The sequence below is a fragment of the Delphinus delphis genome, chromosome 12 (genome assembly GCF_949987515.2).
Source record: "Delphinus delphis chromosome 12, mDelDel1.2, whole genome shotgun sequence".
NCBI lineage: Eukaryota > Metazoa > Chordata > Mammalia > Artiodactyla > Delphinidae > Delphinus > Delphinus delphis.
The window spans coordinates 9,861,362-9,888,110 of record NC_082694.2 but is presented as its reverse complement, the minus strand read 5'-3'; the positions used below and the strand labels follow the sequence as shown (position 1 = coordinate 9,888,110).

Genomic DNA, 26,749 nt, shown 5'->3' with positions numbered 1-26,749 from the left:
GCAGAGCTGTTCCTAAATTTCTCACTCACGGAAGCAGAAAAATAATAAATGTCTGCTGTTTTAAGCTTCTAGGTTTGGAAGTAATTTATTACATAGCAATAGATAACAAACACAATGACTGAATCACTAATTCTTAGAACAATGCCTGGTGTATGTAAAGATTCCAGTAAATATTTGCTGAATGACTGAACAAATAAATTAACCAACACCCACAACTTATGTAACATTTTAATGTTTGCAAACTACTGTTACCCAAATAAGTCTCTCATTTGGTCCTTACAGCAACCTTATATAATGCATGGCCTTATATCACATATAAGATACATCAGGCCGAGAAATGATCTTCCCCAGTCTGCAAATGAAAGTCATGCTCAGAGCAGTTAAATAGTTTTTCTCCAGGCTACACATCTGGTGAACACAGAACTCAGGTCTCTTTAATTCCTAATCTCCCACCATAGGGCTCCACAACCCTAGGAAAAGACATTCATAAAAGGTGGCCTCACGTCCCAAAATATTAAATCATTACTGGTACTCATTATAACATTTTGGTGTTCAACTAAAATAAACACTGATGGAACACTATGTGCACATTATCCACCATTATATTATGTAGCTGGCATCTTTTTAAACAAAATATTATCATGTAATTGATAACTGTATTAACACAAATTAGAAAGGGTGAACCAGAAGGTAGGAGAGAAACATAAAAAAGAGTATCTTGGAAAATTCTTTCATAGTTTTACTTCCCATGATCCTGAGGTCGTGAAAGCAGCAGCTCTTCTCTTTGCGGAATGTGCTGGAAGCCCTTGGGGCTGAAGCAGATAGTAACCTTTGTGGTGGAGACGGAGCAAATGGTAGCCAGAGACTAGCTTCACCACCACTAGCTACAGAATCATTTTGTAACTAAGCTTTTCATGATATAAATTTCCCTGGAGCAGGTTAAGCTTCACTTACAGAATGAGAGTTTTCACTCAGGAGATCATGTATAGGCAATACAAGAAAGGATGGGGCTGAATCTCTTGCCTTACTAGAAGAGTCACAGGGCAGCAAATGGACTATACAACTGGGGAGTACAAGAAGTCAGAAATTGGCGCAGAGATGACTACAGGAGTTCAAAACCACAAAGCGTCCATCTCAGCAATCTCTAATGCTCAGCAGAAACGGGGGTACCCCCAAGGAGAAGCTGGTAGAGGCAGCCAGTAGTGGAGACCAGGAGCCGCAGTCAGAGGCTAACTTCACCTCAGCTGTGCCTTAGGCCTTGTGGACTGTTTTGATGATGAAAGTGAGACACCATGTGAGGCACACCCATGTGTCTCAGGTACCTGATCCCCTACAACTAAGCCCTGAGGCTTCTATCATTGGATTATAATATACTCTTCAAGTGAGCCACCTTCTTTCAGAAAGCAGATTGCCTTTGTCATTTCATCAACACATATGCTTTATAACCTCATCAGAAGCTGTGTCTCTACTGTCCTTCAAGACGTCTCAAGGCAGGGAGTGTACCCACAGCCCCAGCACAGAGCAGACTGTGCAGACTCTCACCTCTCTTCCCTACCATGTAAGCTCCATCACGACTACTTTCCTTCATGTGCCTCCACTGGCTCCCCTATGCCTCTTTCAAAGCATTTCCCCTCTAATTCTTAACTAACTCTATATCGCTCTTCTGGCTAAAGAGAGAAAACACAGCGAACACTGAAGGATTCCATACTTGATATAAGAATATCAAAGGGAATGCAACACGGGGCTGGTGATCAGAAGATAATGAATTCTACCTGAAACCCTGCCAGTCTAACCTTGTTAGCACATCCCTTGGTTCTAAGAATCTCAGAGTCCTCATGTGTCAAACAAGGGGGGTCAGCAAGACAACCAGTTAGGGTCTCCTGTAATTAGAATCATCTCTCCTTATACGGTAACTTCCTCTGCCAGGGGCCTGCAGGTAGACCCTTGATGACAACTGAGGGCAGCACTGCTCAGCCCATAAAAAGCGGGGAGGACCACGGGAGAGGTCACTGGGAGCTATAAAGCCGAAACTCTTCCAAAGCAAGGGGAGTTTCAGCTACAAGTAAACCCCTTTGCATGTGATGCGGAAGGAATGCTACACAATGCACGACATGCAAATTCAGATTTAAACTTGGTCTTCCATACACAATACTTGAAATACATGATATAATGTGATTTACTATTTGTTTTCCCTCCTCACCAAAAAAAGTATGGGGAAAACGGAGAGCGGGAATCCCCCAGAAAGACCTAAAAGTATGTCAGTATCTTACTAACTACATAAAATTTTATATATTAAAAATATATACATATATACCTATTACTGCCTTACCTTTTCTGTTGGTATGAACTGAGTCCAAGTGTTGTCTCAGTCTGTGAAGGAAGAAAACAATGGTGAAAACACGGAAACCAAATCTTTATACTACAGACATACAGAATATCCAACATATTTTATTACAGTTTCAACTTTGACCTTATACTTACTTTCAGGTTAAACCTGATCCCTAAATCATATGAAATGATTTGTCACACCATATAATTCAAATGAGAGAATAATTTGGATTAAATTTTAAACACACATGGAAGTAATGCAAAGTAATAGGACTGATTTTTAGAAGCCTGTCAAACCAATACATCCTATGAGAAGAGTCCTCTTTCCAATTACTGTGTGAGGCTACCCGTGTCTCTACTGTTCACTCCTTCCCAACTGTGTGCAGGTGCTGGTCTATTATGGTTCCTGCCACCATGGAGTTTGAGGTATGGGGCGGGGTAGGGGTAGGCGGAGTCAGTTATTTTAAAACTAAATAAATATGTGTTTATACATTGAATAAAAGGACTTTGGAAAAATTGGAAAGATGTTATGAAAGAGAATAAATAGGTGACATGCTTAAATATGTCATGAGGGAAGCCCTGTCTGAAGAGATAACATTTATACTGAAACCTAAAGGATAAAGAAGAGCTGTGTTTGGAGGTGGGATTTTGTGGTGGTGGAGAAGACAGCACGTGCAAAGGTCCTAGTACAGGAAAGAGCCTGGATGCTCAAGAAACAGATAGCAGGTCTATGTGGCTGGAGTTTAGAGAGAAGAGGGAGAGAAGCAGAAATGAGGTTGGAGGTGAGGCAGCGCCCTATTGTGTCGTGCCCTGGTAAGAAGCCATGCTAAGAAGTCTGGATTGTGTTGTACTCTAAATGTAGTACAAGGGGACTGAAGTTGTCGGGGAGAAACAGAGACACAGACGTGGTCTAGACGATTTAAGTGTTAAAGACATTATTTGGCTGTAGTGTAGGATATGGATTAGAAGATCAGCAATCACACTTCTAGGTTAATACCCCAAAGAACTGAATGCAGAGAGTAGGGGCTCAACAGTTATTTAGATATCCATGTTCATAGCAGCATTATTCACAATTGCAAAGCCTGGAAGCTACGCAAGCACCTACTGATGAATAAATGAAGAAACAAAATGTGGTGTATACATACAAAAAAATATTATTCAGCCTTGAAAAGGAAGGAAATTCTGACATATGCTACAACATGGATGAACCTTGAAAACTAAGTCTACACTTAGACTAAATGAAACAAGCCAGTCACAAAAGGACAAAAACTATATGATTCCATTTACATGAGGTACTTAGAGTCGACAAATTCACAGAGACAGAGAGTAGAATGCTGGTTGCCAGGGGCTGCAGTAGGGGGAATGGGGAATTGTTGTTTAATGGGCACACAGTTTCGGTTTGGGATGAAAATAAAAGGTCTGGAGCTAGATGGTGGTGATGCAGAAACAAATGCGAATGTACTTAATGCCACTGAAATGTACACTTAAAAATGGTTAAAATTGTAATTTTATGTTATGCGTATTTTACTACAATAGAAAAAAAAGCTACAGCAATCAAGACACTGTGGCACCAGTATAAAGACAGACAACACAGATCAACAGAACTGGAGAAAACTCAGAAACGAACTCACGTTTATAGTCAACTTGATTTTCAACAAAGGCATCAATGTAATTCAGTAGAGAAACATGTATCTTTTCAACAGATGGTGCTGGAACAACTGAACAAAGCTTGGGGGAAAATGAACCCTTACCCTTGTATCACACCAGGCACTCAAATTAATTTTAGATAAATCATAGTTCTAAGCATAAAAACTAAAATTATAAAGTTTCAACAAAAAAAACAGATATTTGCAACATTCAAACAGACAAAGATTTCATGAACAGGACAAAAAAAACACTAGTCATAAAAGAAGAAACTGATGGATTGGACTTCATCAAACTTTTAAAAATACGCTCACCAAAAGACATTGCTATGAAAATGAAAAGGCAAACCACATACTGAGAGAAAATATTTGCAAATCACCTATTTGATGAAGGACTTGTATCTTGAACATATGAAGAACTTATGAATCTGAATAATAAGAAAACCACCCAATTTTAAAAAATGAGCAATTCTACAAATGTCCGTTAAGAACATGAGAAGATGCTCAGCACCAGTTATCAAGGGAGAGCAAATTTAAACTCCAACAATACACTACAGCCTACAATAATGTCCAAAATGGAAAAGACTGACCATACTGAGGGCTGGCAAGGATGTGCAGTAACTGGAACTTTCATACACTGCCGGTGGGAATGTAAAACAGAATCACCATTTTAGAAGAAGCTTGGCAATTTCTTACAAGTTCAACTTAAAACACCCACCGTATGACCACTCAGATATTTGCCCAAGGGAAACAAAAGCATAAGTCCATACAAAGACTTATACATGAATGCTTATGGCAGCTTTATTTGTTACTGGAACCACCGAAATTTCCATCAACAGATGAAGTGACACATGAATTGTGGTATGGGATAGAACAGTAGAATATTACTCAGCGATAAAAAGAGAGTAAACTCAAAGAGTAGGAACCTTTCTTTTTCTCTATGAAATATTTCTTTATTATTTTAGAAAAAATATTTTTAAAAGAAGAGAAAATAACATTTGAATGGGGAAAAAGAAAGAAACTACTGATACATGCAACAACATTGATAACTCTTAAAATAATCACGCTGAGTCAGATTCCCAAAAAGTACGTTCTATACGATTCCATTTATATAAAATGATTTCAAGTATAAACTGATGGTGTCAGAAAGCAAATCAGCGTTGCCTAGAGATGGGGAGGAGGGTAGAGGGATTACCCAGGGTCACAAGTAAACTTTTGGGGGCCACGGATACATATATCTATTATCTTGATTGCAGTAATACTTTCACAGGTGTATAATATGTCGAACTTTTCAAATCATACACTTTAAACATGCACAGTTTACTGTGTGTCACTTTTACTTCAATAAAAAGTACAACCTAAGAATTCTAGGACATGCCAAACTGTGGTCCCCATCTGGAGCTGACAGAAAGGAGACTCAGGAAGTGTAGCACCCATGTATACTTTCTGGAGGGGAAAAAAATATCTTCATGAAGACAATCTGGGCAAGATGATTACTCATGAAGAATTGCAAATTAGGAAGCTGTCTTGTGAAAGATAAGCAGATACAGTAAAGGAACTGTGGAAATAAGGTTAGAAAAGCAGAAAGTAAATGTTGTTTTTGAAGTATAAGCCACAAAATAGAAAAGTCATTTAACTATAATAAGAATAAAAAATCTCAGCACAACCCTAAATATTGAGAGAAAAGGAAAGATCACAATAGACACTACTTTGTTTCTGAAGTAATTTGAGAAATGAAGGTTTAAACATATCTTAAATACGTATCTGAAACTTAAGCCCCGAAACTGAGAGAAAACAAAAAGGAAGGCATAAAAATTAGATGGAATAGATTAAACACATATATAGCATGATTATCTCATTTAGAGATAAACTCGTCTATTAAGAAAGACAAAAGGATCATGTTGAAAAAACAAAGCCCAACTATAGACTGTAAATACCTAACACAAAAGGATTCAAAAATGTTGAAAGCCGAAGAATGAGCAAAAATAAACAAGGTAAACGCCTCCTCCCACCCCATCCCCCAGAAAAGAAGAGAAAAATCAAGCAAAAAAAGGGTTACATTAGTAACAATGAAAAGATCTGCTATTTACGTAAGTATTTTATAACTGAACAGCAAAAAGAAAGAAACTGGGGAAAAGAATACTGTGATTGAAATATAAGCAAAGAACAGGAGGCAAATCACTTAAAGAAAAATAAATGGCCAGTAACCATATGAAAAAAGATGGTCAGCTCACCAAACTATGAAGTAATCCCTAGAAGAGACTGAGATTTCCTATTTCACCATCTGATTAGTGGAAACCTTTGAACTTTATGCTCAGAGATAAGGGTCTGTCAGGAGTACTCAGGGCCCTAGAAAACGTCTGTGCCATGTATTCCTGTATCTTCTATCAAATATAAGACATACCTACAATATTTCAAAGTAAACTTCACTGAATCGCAGATACTTAAAGTTGGTAACGCTTGACACATTGCAAATGATCTTTTCACTGTGCATCTACAAAGATAAGCACAATTCCCACCCACGATTCAGACTCCATTCATCTGTTGCATTTAAGGGCCCCAGTCTCAGCCTAGCTCACTGCTAGGCTCCACATTCCAGACCAGTCTGAGCACAGTCTCTCTCAGAGAGCACCCCAAAGGGATATAAAGGAGGAAAATGAACTATTCTTCCACTCAAATGGAAAAGACTCTGCAAAAATAAGTATGTGGTAATATTCCCAAACAGTATTAAATTCTCTTATCATAAAAATAATATATAAGTTTATCCCTATAACCTAGTGGTTCCAATTGGGGGCAATTTTGTCCTCCGGGGCATTTGGCAATGTCTAGAGACATTTTTGATGGTTGCAACTGAAAGGGCTACTGGCATCTAGAGGGTAGAGGCCAGGGATGCTGCTAAACACCGTACAACACTTAAAACAGTCTTCTTTCCTCATCTCCCAGCAAGGAATTACCTGGTCCAAAATATAAATATTGCCAAGACTGAAAACCCTACTGTAATCTGAATTTTATAAAGACATATCAATAATTTAATTTTCATTTGTAATAACATCTCCTTACATTATAATTCAAAGTGCATTAACGGCCACAACTGTCTCTATCTCTAGTGGTCCTTGCAATTCTCAATACACTGGAGACACTCAAATTATATTTACCAGTCCAGGATCAAACAGTATATGTCAGAATTCAAATCTTGTGCTCTTATGTGTAATTATTACACACTTATTATGACATATCCTTTTTTCTTTTTTTTTTTTTTTGGTTTTGTGGCTTGCGGGATCTTAGTTCCCCAACCAGGGGTTGAACCCATGCCCTCAGGAGTGAAAGTGTGGAGCCCTAACCACTGAACCGCCAGGGAATTCCTGACATACCCTTGATAAGACTGTATATGCCTAAAACTGACTTCTTTTAGCTTACACAAGCTGAAGTTGGCCACTCATTTCCTTTTATGTATATTTTATATTATTTTCTTAGTGGTTACCCTGGAGATTATAATTTATATCTTAAATCTACAACAAACTTGTTTGAATTCCTACCAGCTCAGCTTCAATAGTATACTTAATTCCGACATTTTGCTATTTGTTTTCTATATGCCTTATACTGTTTTACTCCCTCATTTCCTGTAGTCCTGTCATCTTTCGGTTTAGTTGATTTTTTGGTAGTGAAATGTTTAAATTCATTTTGTGTATTTCCTATATTATTTTCTTTGTGGTTACCATGGGGATTAATCTAACATCCTAAAGTTATAACACCCTAATTTGAATTTTTATCAGATTTAACTCAATCACACTCAATGTGTACTTCTTTACAGCTCCATCCCTACTTCTTTTGGTTGTTAATGTCACAGAATTTCTTCTTTTTGTATCCAAAAACAAACTAAGAATTATTTTAAGTACATTAATCTTTAAATTATATAGAAAACAAAATGTGGAGTTACAAACCAAAGTGACAATAATCCTTGCTTTTAGACTATTTTTTTTAAATGTATTAGTCTCAAATCTTGTAAAAAAACAAAAAGTGGAGTTTCAAACCATTGTTACAATAATACCGACTTTTAAACTGCCCATGTATTTACTTTTACTGTGATCTTTATTTCTTCATATGGCTTTACCTTGTTGTCTAGTGTTCTCTCATTTTTACCTGCAGGACTCCCTTCAGCATTTCTTGCAAGGCAGGTCTAATGGTAATGAGATTCCTCAGCTTTTGTTTATCTGGTAATGTCTTAATTTCTCCCTCACTTTTGAAGAACAGTTTTGCCAGTTATAGGATTCTTGGTTGATAGTTTTTTCCTTCTAATACTTTGAATATATGGGTCCACTGCCTTCTGGTCTCCAAAGTTTGTGATGAGAAATCTCTTAATAACTTATCGAGGATCCTTTTTATGTGATGAGTCCCGTTGCTCTTGTTGCTTTCAAGATTTTCTTTACCTTTTTAAGGTCTGATTTAACATGTCCCAGTATGAGTCTCTGAGTTCATCTTACTTGGAGTTCATTGAGCTTCTTGGATGCTTATATTCATGTCCTTCATTAATTTGTGACATTTTCAGGCATTATTTCTTCAAGTATTCTCTCTGTCTCTTTCTCTTTTTACCTTTCAGGACTCCCACAATGCATATGTTGGGTCACTTGATGGTCTTAGGCTCTACTGACTTTTCTTTAATCTTTCTGTTCCTCAGCATAGAGAATTTTTCACTTAAGTTACTGTATTTTCAGCTCAATTTTCTTTTTAATTTCTTTTTTCCCCAGCTTCACTGAGGTATAGTTGGAAAATAAAAATTGTTTATATTTAAGGTGTACAATGTGATGTTTTGATATACATACACATTGTGAAATGATCACCTCATATACTCTTTTTTTTGGTGAGAGCAATTAACTACTATCTTAGCAAATTTCAAGTATATAATACAGTATTATACCTACAGTCATGTTGTACACTAAATCTCTAAAAGTTATTCATCTTGCAAAACTGAAATATTGTACAAAAACTGAAATGAAAAATTCATTAGAACGATTCAAAGGCAGATTTGAGCAGGCAAAAGAAAGAATCATCAAACTTGAAGACAAGACAGTGGAAATTCTCGAGTCTGAGGAACAAAAAGATGAAAGATTAAAGAAAAGTCAGTACTCCTCTTATCAGCAAAATCTGACTGCTCTCAGTTTGTGCCCTTCTAGGGGTACTTCTGCTTCTTTGATGGATTCTGAATTTCTCTTCAAAGTATTTTGGTACCAACATTTACTTTTATGTCAGTGTTTCTGTACAAGAATGAGAGCTAGGGCTGCCTACTCTGCCATCTTGATGATGTCACCCTCTTTTGGTTTTCTTTTTAGGTTTTCTATCTTTTTATTGATATTTCCATTTTATTCATACATTGTTTTCTTGATTTTCTTCACATCTTCCTTTAGTTCTTTGGGCATCCTTAAAATGACTGTTTTAAAGCAGATCTACTTCAAATTTGTATAGTAGATCTGCCATCGGGTCTTTTTCAGAGATAGTTTCTGTTGATTAATTTTTTCATTTGAATGAGCCATACTTTGTTTCTTTTTGTACACTGTGATTTTTTGTTTAAAACTGGATATTTGAATTTAATAATGGAGTAACTCTGGGTGTCAGATTCTCCTCCTTTTCCAGAGTTTGCTATCTGTTTGCTTCTGTTTATTGTTTTTGGTTTTATGATGTAGGCTATGTCTGTGCCAAAGATAAGCCTGAGGTGTACACTTAAGGTCTTCTCAGGTGTTTTATGAACCTGGGCCTTTCCCTGAACATTCAAAGTGATTTTCTAATTTCCCCCATATATGCAGTGGCTTTTGAAGGTTGTCAGCCCTTTAAATCTTCTGGTTCACTTCAGGGTGAGGAACTTTTAACAATAGGGGAGTTGCAACAATAATGGCCGCCTGCCTCTCTGTCTAAACCTCTGTGATCAAAAGCAGCAATCAGGGCATGCATCCCCAATACCTGGAGGACAGAAGCCTTTTTTGCCCACAGGCTTCTGCAAGCTGTGTGCAAGCTGCTTGATGAACATGCACAGCTGCTTGCCGCAGGGCCGGGGGTGAGGGTGGGTAACTGCTTCTAGGCTGAGAGCTGAAATGGACCATATTTTACTTCAATTTACCTCAAGCCTTCCGCTTGAAGCTATAAGCATTCAAAAGACTCCAGAGTCCCAAAATAGTTATACTATTTTTGTTATTGGTGTGAAGTCAAAGTTTTATTTCTCCCATATAGATATTCACTTGTCCTAGCACCCTTTATTGACTGTTCCCCAATATTTTCTTTCCCCAATATTCTTCAGCGACACTTTATTCATAGATCAAGTATCCATATATGTGTGAGTCTGGCTAGACTCTGTTGCCTTTTCTGATCTATAGAAGTGGTATAATTCATACGGCTCAACATAAACATAGAAATGCAGTTGCTTTTTATGTATCAACTGTTATCCTGCAAACTTGCTAAATTGCTTATTGAATCTAGTAACTTATCTGTAGATGCTTTGGATGACCTCCATAAACTATCATAATCTGCGGTGCATAACATTTTTTTCTTCCTTTTCAATCCTTTTAGTTTTTAATTCTTTTTCTTGTCTTTATTTATTTTTAAATTTTATTTATTTTTACAAGTTATTTATTTATTTATTTATGGCTGCGTTGGGTCTTCGTTGCTGTGTGCGGGCTCCCTCCAGCTGCCGTGAGCGGGGCCCACTCTTTGTTGCGATGCACGGGCTTCTCATTGCGGTGGCTTCTCTTGTTGCAGAGCACAGGCTCTAGGTGCGCGAGTTTCAGTAGCTGTTCTTATCTTACTTTATTGGCTACAACTAGCATGATGTTGAATATAAGTGGTATTTAGTGGGCACCTTTGATCCATTCTTCATCTCAGAGATAAAACTTTCAGCATTTCACTGTTAAGTATGTTGTTTACCATAGTTTTTTCCACATTCCTCCTCCTTAACAGATATCCTTTATTATATGTGCCAGCTGGGGTTCTCAGCAAGCTCCTGAGGCAGAATCCTCAGTGTCTGCTCACCTTAAGAACTGACTCAGCTTCCTATGTTCTATATACCAAATCTTAGTAGCCTTGCCAAGCAGGAATTACAATGGTCAAAACACCAACTAAAGAAAACATGGGCTAAGAGGATTGCTACGATTTCTAATCATATCCTAACATTACTAGTGATAACGCATGGAATGCACTGGCAAGAAATGCACATGCATCATACTGTGGAAAGAGCTCTGGAACCAGGAAGCCGGGTACTTACTGGATGCTGGATTCTTACTCTAGCAACTGAATATTCTATGAGCCTCATTTTCCTTTTCTTTAAAAATAAAATAGGAAATCAAGTACAAACTTTCTAGCAAATTTTTAATGTTTTTACAATTTTTACTGACTTATCATCAATTAATTTTTAGGACTTAAAAAATCACCATGAGCCAAGCCACATGACTGTAACATAAATTCCACAATCTGGGAACGAATGCTCTCAAGCAAAATTCTAATTTTAAATAATGTAAAACAAGGCTGTTGCTTTGACTCTCTCCCTGCTTTAGCTTTAATTTAATTTGGAGAAACCCAATATATATTCTGCCACAGAAATGCTACATGAACCTACTTCTCTTCTAATCACAGGAAACCAGGAGCTGTTTAAGAAATAGCTGAACTTATTGGCAAATTATCGCCAGAAAGAATGACATTATGTCAAAATCAAAACAGTTGTTCCTAGGCAACATTCTTCAACATTAAAATGAATGATTTTTATAAATTTCTATTCAGAGGGGTCTTATGTTCTGTTACTTGCAGATATATAATCCACTATATATAGCATCTCAACATTAGGCATTCTGCAGGAGGCTTAGTGAGGTTTCACTGTGGCTGAGGTAACCAGTGGTAATACCTGCCCTTAACACTCCAGTCTAAAATTACCTTAGCTATAGAACTCTGAGGCCTCCCCCAAGCACTGGTCCAAGCATTTCAGCAGATCCAAAGAGGGTGAGCAAATGACATCCCAGCTGACGAGCTCTTCCACACCCAAGTCCTTTTAGACGTGAATTGACAGCCTCCCCCAGCAAAAACACATGTCAAGCTTCAGAGTTTTCAAAATGGATTATCAACTTGCAACCTAGATGTCTAGTTCCTGAAGGATATAATAAATCCTTTTTCAATCAGTACAGGATAACTACACTCAGAGAATTTTTTAGAAATTCAGTCCTGAGTTGCCTGCTCTCTAGATCCTGCAAATCACCAAAAGGGAGATGTTTAAAACAGTGATTTCTATAGGTTCTCCAAGTTCTCATCTTGCAACAGATTAAAGAACTAGAGCAAGAGACTAAGATCATTTTCTAGCAAGGTGGCTTTACAAAACTAGAGATCATTATATATCTTCAGTTGTTATTCACTTTTAAAATATAAAAAGCCATACGAAGACTTTCTGCAAGCACCATGCAGCCACTGCCTGCTGTGTTTCTCAACATCTCTTATATAAAAGTAGAATAATAAGTTTATTTAAAAATTTAGAAACAGGGAAAAAGTTTTCATCCGAAACATTTATTTGCTTCATTGTCAGAGAAAAAGAACCTTACAACCCATCACTTTTTTCCTTGCTTACTTTGTTTGGCTTAGTGTCTGAAATCTAAATTTATGCTAAAACACAAATCTTATTCCAAGTCCCTAGCAGAATTATTTCTCTATTGCCTTGATCTAACTTTAATTTTCACTTTCCTGCCTTTATTATAAGCTACAGGAGAACTATTTAAGTCATGTATTTAGTTATAAGTAAGTAAACAAATACATCATAGGCAGCATCATGTAACAAAGAGACTAACAATCACACCTAGAGTGAGAAGACCAGAATTCTAATACCCATGCCATTACTGCAAAGTCATGGGATCGTGGGCAACTTTCTTAATCTAAACCTTGGTTTCCCCTGAATATAACATGAATAAAAAAATTATCAGCCATGCTATCAAATAACATGGTATTTAAAAACACTTGTTATTATTACAAAGGTGGTGAGTACTGTAAGACAAGCATAGAATATGAAAAAAGTTTGGAAGGAGAAAATCAGCCACAAAAATCAGGGTTGGTTAAGATGGCTTTTACTGTCTCTTTCAGCTCTGAAATTCTAGAACTGCTTTTTAGCTAAGAAGACTAAAATAGGCTTCACGGTGCTACGTGAGCTATGTCTGAAAGGCAGAATAGGATTTTTATCAGATTACACTTTCTAATTTTATGTATAATATATATAAAGACACGGCTTAGAATGGCTAGTGGAAGGATGATATAGATGTAAAGCTGCAGAACTTATATCCTCTGGAGAAGTTCTCTTCCAGATAAATATTTTTCGGTCCAACATCCAAATTCAGCGTTTCACTCACTGGCTCCATACTAATAGAGCTTACCACCAATTCCACTGCTCCTGATCTAACTCTCCCCACCTAACCTCTCAACATCCCCCAGAAATATTTTATTTAAAAGGTAATCCATACAGCTATGGAGGTTTTTATTATTACCAATGACTCTACTGCCCTGTCTGCATATGAAGCTCATAAAATATATTTCATATGAACCAGTTACATTTTAAAAGAAAAATAATAATCAGATGTTATTCAAGGCTTGACACTGAGATAATTCTTCAAGCTTAAAATAAAATTACCTGTAGAAGTCCTCCATCATCAAAACGCAGTACTTCTATTATGCTCTCCGACTGAATAAATGCTGTGAAGGAAGCAAAACATATTATCACTTAACGGGAACATAAATTTCATTTAAATAAAATCTTTTAAAGTTAATTACTACAACTTAATATTTTGAAAATATACTGCTTGATGGTGATGGTTGAAGAGAAAAATCTGACTTGTTCTTCAGGATTTTAGTAACTATGAAACCAAAACAATACAACCCAATTAGAAAGTATTTTTAACAACCTACAGGCTATTTAAGCCACTCACAAAATATTTACTCCTGCTATACTGCCAGAAAGCACAAAACAGTAAAATTCAACTAGATGCAGCTGATTATTTTCACTGAGAGATTAACTGAAAATAACATAAACACATAGGAAACATCACTAGAGGATTTTATTTCCCCCCAAAATGGTAAGCTGAAGTTCTATATCATTTGCTCATTTGTAGTGATGACAGGACCTGGGATCAATGGTCAAAACTGACTTGGTGGGGGAGTGGGCAAGGAGAATGGCAAAAGATTATTCCATTCCAAGAAACTGAGTACAATGCAAAGACAGGGTATTTAAAAAGCTAACGTACGTTTACCATACAATCCAGCAATTGTGCTCCTAAATATTTACCCAACTGATTTGGAAATTTATGTCCACACAAAAATCTGCAAGCATTTCCTTATAGCAGCTTTTTTTCATAATCATCAAAAACTGGACACAATCAAGATGTCCTTCAATAGCTGAATAAAGAAACAAATGTAGATTAACCATACAGTGGAATATTAGTGATAAAAAGTAAAAGAAAGGGCTACATGCTCTATGATTTCAAGTATATGCCATTCTGGAAAAGGCAATACTGTAGAGATGGTAAAAAGATCAGTGGTTGCTAGGGGTTTGGAGAAAGAAAGGAAGGGTGGAATAAGCAAAGCATAGGGAATTTTTCAAAGCAGTGAAACTCTTCTGTATGATACTGTAATGGTAGATGCAATTAACACTATGCATTTGTCAAAAACAGAACTTCACAGCACAAAGTGTGAACCTACTGTATGCAATTAAAAAAATCATTTAGGAGATCACGAATCCCAAGATAGATTACAGAATATGACAAAACAATTTAAATACATAGCAAAGGTATGAAACCATCTCCCTGAAGTAGGGTGGAGTGGGGAAAGGTGCTGACCTAAGTAATTTGGAAATGAGTGGAATCTGTAAGACTAAAGGCAACAGAAACTGTACATAAGCACTATCTCTAGTTAATAAAGTTATTTTCCACAGGGGTTTGGGTTAACCATCCTGACGCTGCTATACATGTACACTGGAATTGAACAATATATGGATGGTGGATGGTGGATGGTGAGAGATTTCTCACTGTCGGCATAAGAGTTTACACAAAAGCAAGGGAAGGAGGCTAAAACAATCTATGTGGTAATGGATTAGAGTTGGCAACATCAGTACAAATTCATGTTGAGCTTAATACAGATACAGATGGTTGCATATAGAAATATTTACAGATGTGCATATACACAGGTTAGTATACACACATGTATTACAACCCAGTAGCAAAAAGCACATCTAGCACCTAGATCTTGGGTTCTACTACCATTCCCCAATAAAAGGAACTGGGGCTTCTTGGAGAAATGGCTGAATCTAGGACTGGGGCAGGAAATACACAAGATGAAATGGGAGCAACTTGTGCCAGAAAGTGCTTTAAAAAAAAAGTCTTACATTGATGGGAATGTGTCAAACAGATGTAAGAGTTAACAGTAAGTGTTCCCAAATGGCCAAAGTTGGAACAACTTGAGCAATAAAATAAGTCAAGCAGTACTGGATTAAAACCCAAAGTATAAAATAAATATCTGTGAGTCCATACTGGTATAAAGAAATGAATGAATAAATAAACAATGGGGGAGAAGAGACAAAACTTTCAGGCAGAAGAATTCTAAACAATTTATACAGAAACTCTTCTACTTAGAAGGTGGAACATTATAACTCCCCATTCCTTAAGCATGGGATGCATATAGTGACTCCTAAAGAAAACAGTATGGAAAAGAGGAAAAAAGGAGTAATTTTACAATGGAGAAACCTGACAAACGTTACCTCAGTCAGATGATCAAGGTCGATATCCACAGGGAAAAGTCATGTGGACAGTATCCTTGATACGTCATAACAAAAATGGCATTTTATCTCTGTGGTCTTCCTCCCCAGATCACATAACTCCAGACTCATCATGAGAAAAACATCAGACAAATCCCAGCTGAGGGACGTTATACAAGACACCTGACCAGTACACTCCTGAAAACTGTCAAGGTCATCAAGAACCAGAAAAGTTTGAGAAACTGTCACAGACCAGAGGCGCCTAAGGAGACATGACTACTAAATGTAATATGCTATTTTGGATGGGATTCTAAAAAAGAAAAAGGAAATCAGGTAAAAACTAAGGAAACCTGAATAAAATATGAACTGTACTTAATATACTAATACTGGTTCATTAATTGCAAAAAAAAAAGTACCACATTAAGTGAGATGTTAATAATTGGGCAAACTGGGAGGGGGGTATAATGGCAACTCTGTACTATATTTAGAATTTTTATATAAATCTGAAACTGTTCTAAAATGAAAAGCTTATTTTTTAAAACCCATGAAACAATGGTGCTTCACTTGGCTTAACATGACCCTCACTGGCTCCTTCCTGTTGGTCTTTGGGTAGAGTCCATGAAGAAGCCTACTGTCTAAGCCCATGTACCTGGCTTTTTCAGTATGACCAAAGCTGAAAGTCACGCAGCAGATGAGATGCCAGTGAATTAGATCACTTCACCTACTAGGATGGTGTCTTTCCTGCCTGCTGAGCATCGATTTCCTCTTATTCTCTTAATCACACCCTGACTTTATTTTGGGAAAGCCCTGTCCTCTAGTTCTTCTGTTTCTCTTCAACCACAGCTCCAACTTGCTCTACCCTGCTCATTCCCCACCAGTTCTTCGTATATACAGAACATTCAGTAACACTGAGTGCGTGAATGAAATACCACCTTTCTGCTCAGGTATAAGTACTGGTATTTGGACACACTGATACAAACGAACTCTTTCTGGTTACCTCTAGTCTTAGCTTGTAGCTGCATTTCAAAAGTGAGATCAGAGCTAATGGCTCCAACGGAATTACTGACATAGAGCACATGTGGAGTACACAAAAATGTCTCCAAATAAAGTGATAAACCATTAAGAAAAAAGGACTGTGAATGTAAAAGGCTCTGTCTGCCCAGCTCACCCATCCCACTTCTCATCCCCTCCCCCACCCTTTTAACATAAAGTGAAATTTTAGATGATCCAGAAAACCTTTTTGGTATACTCCTGTTGAATACAGATTTACTGACGTAAGAACACAATGAACAAGAATTAACTGAATAGTCAGATGCTCACAATGTACAAAAAGTCTAGCTCCCAGTTAGACGCTTTCCATCTAGTTAGCAGAGAAAACAGACCCAAAAAAGTAACAGAAATGTGCTATATTTGGTGCCTGCTAATAGAGTTATGACATAATGACCATCACATAAGTTCCCATCATCAAGCTAGATCAGACCTTTATCTAACTGATGAGAACTTTACTAAAGAAAGAAAAGCAGTAATATAATTTGGGTATATTGTATTTTTAATTAGGAGCTTTTAACAAAAACATGAATTACCTTAGTTGAAAAAAATTAAGAGCGGCAGCTATTTTATAAAGTTCTGAAAGGGAAATATTGTGTTATACATCAACAGCTTTCCTTAAAATATGTAGAAATGAATAGGATTCAACTCTGGCATAAAACAAATTAGGGTATTTTGCTTTAAATGATCAATCATAGTAATTTCAAATTATATGCCTAGAAAAACAGAATATGTACTTAATCATTTAATGTGTTAACAGTTATTAAGCTATACGTTACAAAAAGTAACCAAAGCAAGTCAAGTTCACACATCTCCATATCTCTAGATTTGAAACCACAACTGACAGTTACTTCCTCTTCCAAGAATTTTTATCCCTTATTTTACACTCTAAAGGAATCCCAAACTGTCTCAATGTTCCGCAGTTAAAGCAGCAATCTGATGTATCAGAAATAAGAATACCATCTAATAATTATCAATTACTGTGTTATTAAACTTCAAACTAATCCTATGACTAGACTTTATGGATTCCGTTTGAAGATAAGCAGGCACAGGGAGGTTAGGCTCGAAGTCACTCAGCAAGAAAGTGGCTAGAGAGGGGCCATAAATTTCAGCAATGGGACCCCAGAACCTATGCTTCTAAACCCATCACTATTTACTTTCAAAGTAACGTGACACTAATGCTCACAACCAACAGTACCTTCAAGCAACCTAATTTTAAAAATCAGCCATGTATTTCCAATAACAAGGGAGGAAAGGAGGACATATAAACACAAGAGGTTTTAGTTCTGGCTTTTATGATTCTATTGGCATTTACTCTGTGAAGCTGGGCTCGGTAAGATCTACTTTAAGCGCCTCATATTCACCCACATCACCATGATGTCTGAGAGTAACAAAGACATTTATTTTCAGCGGAAGAATCTCAGTGTGTCAGTTATTTATCACTTACTTTCAAAACAGAAGATCAGAAATTGAGTTTACTTCCCTATCTCACTTAAATGACATTTAAATATCATTTAAAAGAATGACATTTATAAGACAAAAATATCTTCACTTTAAGGGCAAATCTTTCTCTACTATAATTAGGGTTTTTTTTTTTTCTTTTAGGTTAGAGATTCTTTTTTCTGAACACTGCAAATGATGACTAGATACAATGCTTGTTTTCAGACATCTTTTATAATAATTCATGAAAACAATGAATGTTGTAAATAGCTAGTAGGAATACATGTCATTTGGGCGTGTGTATGGGGGCGCAGGGGGGTGTACCAAGCATCAGGATCCTAGGCTGTCACCATCAAGTCTTTACTTTCTGGCCTTCAGTCTCCTCACATGAGGGGAGGAGGCTGGACTAGTGAAATCCATGATTTTTTAAAAATCCAAGAGGAGAAGAAAGGGGCACACAGGCAGGACTTGAAAGGACTCCCAAATCCTGTGTCAAAGAGCCACCCTGCCTGGAACGCTCTTCTCATGGTTGTTGCCCTTCAAGTCTCAGCCTCAACAGTACCCTCAGAGGGGACCCCCAGTGACTGCTCCAAGCCACTCCCTGTCCCCTCTAACCATGCCCCATTTTAACTCTTATCACAACCTGTAAATAGTTTCTGGTTTGCCTGTCATCTAGCACACAGTCTGGAAAATGGAAGAAAAGAAATATTGGTTAAAATAATGGCATTACTGGGCTTCCCTAGTGGCGCAGTGATTGAGAGTCCGCCTGCCAATGCAGGGGACGCGGGTTCGTGCCCCGGTCCGGGAAGATCCCACATGCCGCGGAGCGGCTGGGCCCGTGAGCCATGGCCGCTGAGCCTGCGCGTCCGGAGCCCGTGCTCCGCAGTGGGAGAGGCCACAACAGTGAGAGGCCCGCGTACAGAAAAAAAAAAAAAATGGCATTACTATCTCAGAATTAATTATTGTTAATGATATTAATGTCTCTTTTATAGTTACAATTGTTCAGGATCTTATTTCAACAAAAGGCTCAGTAACAAATATTTTTAAACATTCTGGACTAGGTTTGTATGGGTCCCTTCTATCCATAAAGATACTTTATGACTGGACCCTTGTCTCTTTCCTCATTAATTTTCTTATCTGAAAGAAGTAATATACACCTACTTTGTTATCTTCTTCCCACATTAAAAGTGCAAAGGAATTTATAAGTCAAATTCCAATTTTATCAACACCACTCAGTATTACCAACTTCCTAAAGAAAGGCTGTGTCCATGTTGCTTACTAAAACTCAAAATATAGTTTTACGCGGCTCAGATGTGTTGGACATACACCACACATCTAAAATGGTGAGTTACAAATGTTTTTCAAAATTAATGTTATAGCTTATGATAAAATACCATAATTTTTATTTTATCCTAAAGTGCTTAATTTATATAAAAAGATCAGCAAACTTGTTACAAAATGAATGGCTGAGAACCACCAATTACTCTAAACAAGCAAGAGAAAAATCACTAATACACTGAAGCTCACCCTACTGTGCTCCTTCATCCCTAGCACAAGCCAAGGTCCGTGGGAGCACCAGAGGCACCACACAAAACTAGCAGACCAAGGACTTCCCTGAAGGTCCAGGGGTTAAGTATCTGCACTTCCACTGCAGGGGGCGCGGGTTCAATCCCTGGTCCTGGTTGGGGAACTAAGATCCCGCATGCCACGCAATGTGGCCAAAACAGACAAGCAAAACAAACAAACAAAACAAGCAGACCAAAACACCACCACCAGGGCTCTGAAAATTAGGCTGGTTACTGGAACCATAGCCCACAACAGGACCTGTATGATAAACTGTCTATCAACAGATGAATGGAGCAATAAAATGTGGTGTATAAATACAGCAGAATATTATTCAGCCATAAAAAGGAATGAAGTTCTGACACATGCTACAACACGCGTGGACCTTGAAAACACTATGTTGAGTGAAATAAGTCAGACATCAAAGGGCTAATATTGTGATTCCACTTACATGAAATGTCTAGAATAGGCAAATTCAGTGAGTCAGAAAGTAGGTTAGAGGTTACAAGGCACTAGAGTGGCGGGGGCGGGGGCGGTAGTGGGACTTACTGCTTAATGATTACTGAGACTCTGGGGTGAAGACAAAGTTTTGGAAATAGATGATGATGGTGGCACATCACTGTGAACGTAATTAATGCTACTCAATTGTACACTTTAAAACAGTTATAATGGTACATTTTATGTTACATATATATACTACTAAATTTTTTTTCTAAAAAAAAATCAGACTATTTAAAAAACTACAGAATATATCTCATTAACTTAGACCCAAAAAATGTGCAAAAAAAATTTTAATATATTGAATCCAGCAATGTATAAAAAATTACACACCATGACCAAGTGGGATTTACTCAAGTTGTGCAAGACTGGTTCAAAATTTAAATATCAATCAATATAATTCACCACTATCAACAGGCTGAAGAAGAGAAATTACTTGGTCATATAAACTGAATCAGAAAAAGTATTTAACAAAAGCCAACACCCAGTCATGATAACAACTCTCACAAAATAGGAGAAAAGGAAACTAAACCCAAAACAAGTAGAAAAACGGAAATAATATGTTAGAGTGGACACCAATAAAATTGAGAACAACAACAAAAAACAGAGAAATCAGTGAAACAAAAACTTGGTTCTTTGAAAAGATTAACAAAAATGACAAATCTTTAGTTAGGCTGACCAAGAAAAAACCCATAAATGAAACAGGGAACATTACTATTGACTTAGAAATAAAAAGGACCTACCAAGCTTATAGAAATAAAGGGATTATAAGAGAATAACTAGGAACAATTGTACACCAACAAATTGGATGAATGGACAAATACCTAGAAAAATACAAATAACTGAAATTAACTCAAGAATAAATCTGAATGGACCTATAACAAGAGACTGAAATAGTAATCAAAAATCTTCCTACAAAGAAAAGCCTAGGGACACATGGTTTCACTGGTGAATTCTACCAAATGTTTAAAGAAGAATCAACACCAATGCTTCACAAACTTTTCCAAAATAAAACAGAGGAGAAAACACTTCCCAACTTATTCTATGAAGGCTTATTCTATGATACCAGGATCAGATAAAGTTATCACAAGAAAGGAACCTACAGCTCAATATCCCTTATGCATATGGATATCAAATCCTCAACAAAATAAAAAATACACATCCAGCAACATAAAAAGAGGCTTATACACTGTGATCAAGTGTAAGACCAATATACTTTTTACACTACAAAGCTTCAATGAAACAAATGAAAGATCTAAAGAAATGGAAAGACATAGGTTGGAATACTTAACAATGTCAAGATTGTAATACTCCCCCAATTGATCTTAGATTCAATGCAATCATAATCAAAATCCCACCTTGTTTTTTTTCCAAATTGATCTTAAAACACTTAAGAAAATGTGAGAAACCCATAATAGCCAAAACAATCTTGAAAAAGAAGAACACAGTAGGGGACTCACACTTCCTGATTTCAAAATTTATTACAAAGCTACACTAATCAAGACAGCGTGGTACTAGGAATAAAGATAAATGTGTAGATCAATAGGACAGAACTGAGAATCCAGAAAGAAACCCTCACATTTATGATCAATTCTTTTATGGAAGAAAGAAGAAAGGATAGTCTTTTCAACAAGTAGTGTTGGGCAACTGGATATATGCATGCAGAAGAATGAAGCTGGACCCTACCTCACACTGTATGTAAAAATTAACTCAAAAATGGAGAAAAGACCTTGGTGTAAAAGCTAAAGCTATAAAACTCTTAGAAGGTAACATGGGTAAATCTTTACAACCTTGGATTAGGCAATGTTTCTAAGCTAGGAGAGCTAAGCAAGCAAAGAAAAACGCATAAATTGGACTTCATCAGAATTAAAATTCCTGTGCTTCAAAGGGCACTATCAAGAAAGTGAAAAGATGACCCAGGGAACAGAAGATTCTTGCAAATTATTTATCTGTTAAGGGTTAGGTACACAGAATATATAGAACTCATCCCCCCAAAAGACAAATATTCCAATTTAAAAAATGGACAAGGGATCTGAATAAACATTTCTCTAAAAGAAGAGAATACAAATAACCAATAAACACATGAAAGGATGCTCAAAATTAGTCCTCAGGGAAATACAAATTGAAACCAAAACAAGATACCACTTCACACATACTAGGATGGCAATAATCAAAATGACAGATAATAATGAGTATTGGTGAGGATGTGGAGAAACTGGAAAGCCATAAGTTGCTGGTGGGAGTAAAAAATGGAGTAGCCGTGGGGCTTCCCTGGTGGCGCAGTGGTTGGGAGTCCGCCTGCCGAACACGGGTTCGAGCCCCGGTCCGGGAGGATCCCACGTGCCGTGGAGCGGCTGGGCCCGTGAGCCATGGCCGCTGAGCCTGCGCGTCCGGAGACTGTGCTCCGCAACGGGAGAGGCCACAGCAGTGAAAGGCCGGCGTACCCCCCCCCCCAAAAAAAAAAAAATGGAGTAGCCACTTCGGAAAACAGTTTGGCAGTTATTCAAAAAGGTAAATATAGAGTTACCATAGACATAGCAATTCTACTCATATATATAAACAAGAGAACCGAAAACCTGAGGACAAAAACTTATACATAAATGTCATAGCAGTTCTATTCATAACAGCCAAAAAGCAGAAACAACCCAAGTGTCCACTGACTGATGAATGATAAACAAAATGTGATGAATCCATATGATGGAATATTTCTCAGCCACAAAAAAAGAATGAATTACTGATACATGCTACAACACGGATGAACCTTGAAAACATAGTGCTAAGTGAACTAAGCCAGATACTGAAGACTCATATTTTATGATTCTATTTATATGAAATGTCCAGATTGGAAAGTCCACAGAAATAAAAGTAGATTAACAGTTGCTAGGGGCTGGGAGGAAATGGGATGTGACTCTAATGTGTATGAGGTTTCTTTTGGGGGTGTTGAAAATATTTTGAAATTAGATTGTGAACATACTAAAATGTGAACATACTAAAAGAACCACTCAACTGCACACTTTAAAAGGGTGAATTTGTGATATGGGAATTATATCTCAGTATTTTAAAATTCAACAACAACAAAAAGATACTGCATGATTTTGTGTTCTACTCCCTAAATTTCTTCTTAAAAGGTTGCCTGTATGGCATGTTAAATACTGTGGAGCCATGGGACAAAATGTGATACCTACTCCAGAAGAGCTTTAAGCTTCACAGTTCTTTCATGTATAGAAATTCACTCTTTAGTGTGCACATGTGTGTGGGAGGAGAGAATACAGAGCAGTTGCTAAAGCGACTAAAGGGTAAACTGTCAACAGTAGGTGAAGCTGGGTGAAGGTATGTGTTTTTTATTTTGTTTTGATTCTTAGAAATTTCCTGAAAGTTTGAAAATGTTCCAAATAGAAAGTTTACAAAAAATAAAATCATTTACACAAGACTTACAAAAATTTGAATGTTTAAACACACTCAATCTTTAAAAAGACCACATACTGAGGTATAGTAAATCTCCGTACCTAATTATGCCAAGTTGGAAATACTGGTTGTAGAGGTGTTTAGTATCTCAACTGCTGTCACAGATTAACTGTGACAAAAATGATAAACTGCTGAAGTGTCTATGACTACAGTGGTATTATAGCCATCTTAAAACTGTCAGTTAAAATGATACGCCAACTCAACTATTGTGCAGGGATTCTACCTTGTATGTCCAACATGCAATCATATATTATGAGATGTATGGTGTACATATGTAATATCTGCACTGCATATATGTATACAATACATAACATCATATTCTAAATATTAGGTAAGAATCGTCCATATCTTATTATTGTAGTTTTTATCCCACATGCTCAAAGAAGTGACCAATATAAGCAATTAGAAAATGAACAGCAAATTAAACCTAAAATAAAAGAAATGTAAACTGACAAAAGAGCAGAAAATAGGGAAAAATCAAGAAATCAAAAGCTTTTTGTTTGAAAAGATGAATAAAGTTGATAAATTTCTAGCCAGACCTGTCAGTAAAGTGAAGTCACATATTAGAAACATAAGAAATGAGAGACTGGACACGACTACACTTCCTATAGACATAAGTCCAGTAAAGGAATATCATTAAAAATTCTGTCAATATAGTCAACAATTCAGATTATGATATGGATACATTCCTTCAAAGACTCAAAATGCCAAATATCAGTTTAAAAAAAAAAGTTAACTTGAATAGCCCTATATATATTAAAGAAGTTATTTCATAGTTAAAAGTCTTACAAAGAAAACTGTAGGCCCACCGCCCATAGATTGATGAATTTTCCCAAATATTTAAGGAAGAAAAAAATACCAACTCAACACAAACTCTCTCAGAACAAAGAAGAGGAAAAACTTCCCAACTCATTTTATGAAGCCAGCATTACTCTGATACCAAAAGCAAAGACATTAAAAGAAAAACTACAGACCAACATTCTTCATTATTATAGATGCAGAAATTCTCATTAAAATTTCAGCTAATATAACCTATTAATGTATAAAAAGGATAAATACATCATCATCATATAGGGTTTATCCAAGAAATGCAATATTTGTTTAACATTCAAAAAAAAGCAACCCAACCTATAAAACTAAAAACACAAATAAAAAATCCCCACCAAACATTAAAAACAACAACAACAACAAATAATAATAATAATCTCAAAAGATGCAGGAAAAGCATTTGGCAAAACTCATCATCCCTTCATGACAAAAAGATCTTGGCAAAGTAAGAACAAAAGGAACTTCCTTAAGCTTCCAAAAACCATTTACAAAAGACACAGCTTAACATCACACTAAATGGTGAAGGACAAAATACTTTCCCTCTAACAAAGTAAGGGATATTCCCTCTTACTACTATTCAACATCATATCTGAAGTCTTAGTCGATGCAAGAAGGCAAGAAAAAGAGGTAAAAGCATACAGATTGGAAAAGAGAAAATAAAATTGTCTTTACACACAGATATCATCAACTTCAATGTAGAAAATCCTAAGGAATCTACAAAAATTGTAGCAGAATAAGCAAGATTAGCAAAGTGGCAGCATGCAAGGGCAATATAAAAAGTCAAATGTATTTCTAATATTGGCAAGGAACAAATGGAAACAAAAATTAAAAACCATTTACAATAGCATCAAAACATATGATATCCTAAGGGATATATCTGACAAAACACGGCTGGGAGAAATTAAAGAACACCTAAATAAATAGGAAGATATACCGTGTTTGTGAATCAAAAGACTCAATATTGTTGAGAGCAATTCTCCTCAAACTGATCTAGACATTCAGTGCAATTCTAATCAAAATCTCAGTAGGCTTTTTTGTAGGAATTTACAAGATGATTCTAAAACATATATGAAAAGCAAAGGACCCAAAATAGTAAAAATAATTTTAAAAAACATAAACATTGGAAAACCTAACGCTCCCTAATTTTAAGACTTAAAATAAAGCCACAGGGCTCCCCTGGTGGCGCAGTGGTTGGGAGTCCGCCTGCCGATGCAGGGGACACGGGTTCGTGCCCTGGTCCGGGAGGATCCCACATGCCGCGAAGTGGTTGGGCCCGTGAGCCATGGCCGCTGAGCCTGAGCGTCCGGAGCCTGTGCTCCGCAACGGGAGAGGCCACAGCAGTAAGAGGCCCACGTACCGCAAAAAAAAAAATAAATAAATAAAGCCACAGTAATAAAGTCAGCATAATACTGACACAAAAACAATATATAATGGAATAGAATAGATACTCCAGATATAGACTCCCACATATATGGCCAATAGATTATGACGAAGGTACTAAGGCAATTCAATCGGGAAAAATGATCTTTTCAATATGTAATGCTGGTACAACTGGTCAGTCATATGGGAAAGGAGAGAAAAACAAAGAAAGAATGTAGATGCCTCAACACTTACAAAAATCAACTTGAAATTACTGACATAACTTAATTTAAGAGCTAAAACTCCTAGACATCAACATAGGAGAAAGATAGTGACCCTGGGTTGGCAAAGATTTCTTACATAGGATACAAAAAATAAAAAAAAGAAAAAATGAACTATTAAAAAAAAAGGTAAATTGAGTTTGATTAAAATTTCTGAAAACTTTTACTCTTTAAAAGATACTGGTACAGAAATAAAAACACAGGGAAGCCCCCCCACCGCCCCAAAAAAAAAGAAAGTGATAAAGAGGACTTGGAATTTCATAAAGGAAACAAGAAAATGATAAAAAAAAAAAGGGTAAACATAATAGACTATTCTTCTTTCTCATGAGTTTCTTAAATCATACTTGATGGTTGAAACAAAATTATAATGACATCAGTTGAGCACAATGTATGGAGAAAAACTACTTCAGGAAATTATATTTTTAAAAGTGGTAAGGGCCATGGAATCTGAATGAAATCAAGGTTTTAACACTGTAGTCAAAGCTGTAAAACACTGATATCAGGAGGCTATGTTAAGTTACATATATACTGTAATGTATAAAGCA

The 26,749-nt window shown here is 36.6% G+C and overlaps 1 protein-coding gene across 2 annotated transcripts in view; it reads right to left on the bottom strand.

Moving 5' to 3' along the window:
* The window catches only part of TMEM131 (transmembrane protein 131), a 192,292-nt gene that overhangs the window by 125,559 nt on the left and 39,984 nt on the right, over positions 1 to 26,749 (bottom strand). For both annotated transcript variants that reach the window (XM_060027310.1, XM_060027311.1), the window contains exons 2-3: positions 13,609 to 13,670; positions 2,330 to 2,370 (exon numbers count right to left, since the gene is read on the bottom strand). In XM_060027310.1, coding sequence (XP_059883293.1) covers positions 2,330 to 2,370; positions 13,609 to 13,670 — 103 coding nt within the window. The remainder of the gene's footprint in view (positions 1 to 2,329; positions 2,371 to 13,608; positions 13,671 to 26,749) is intronic.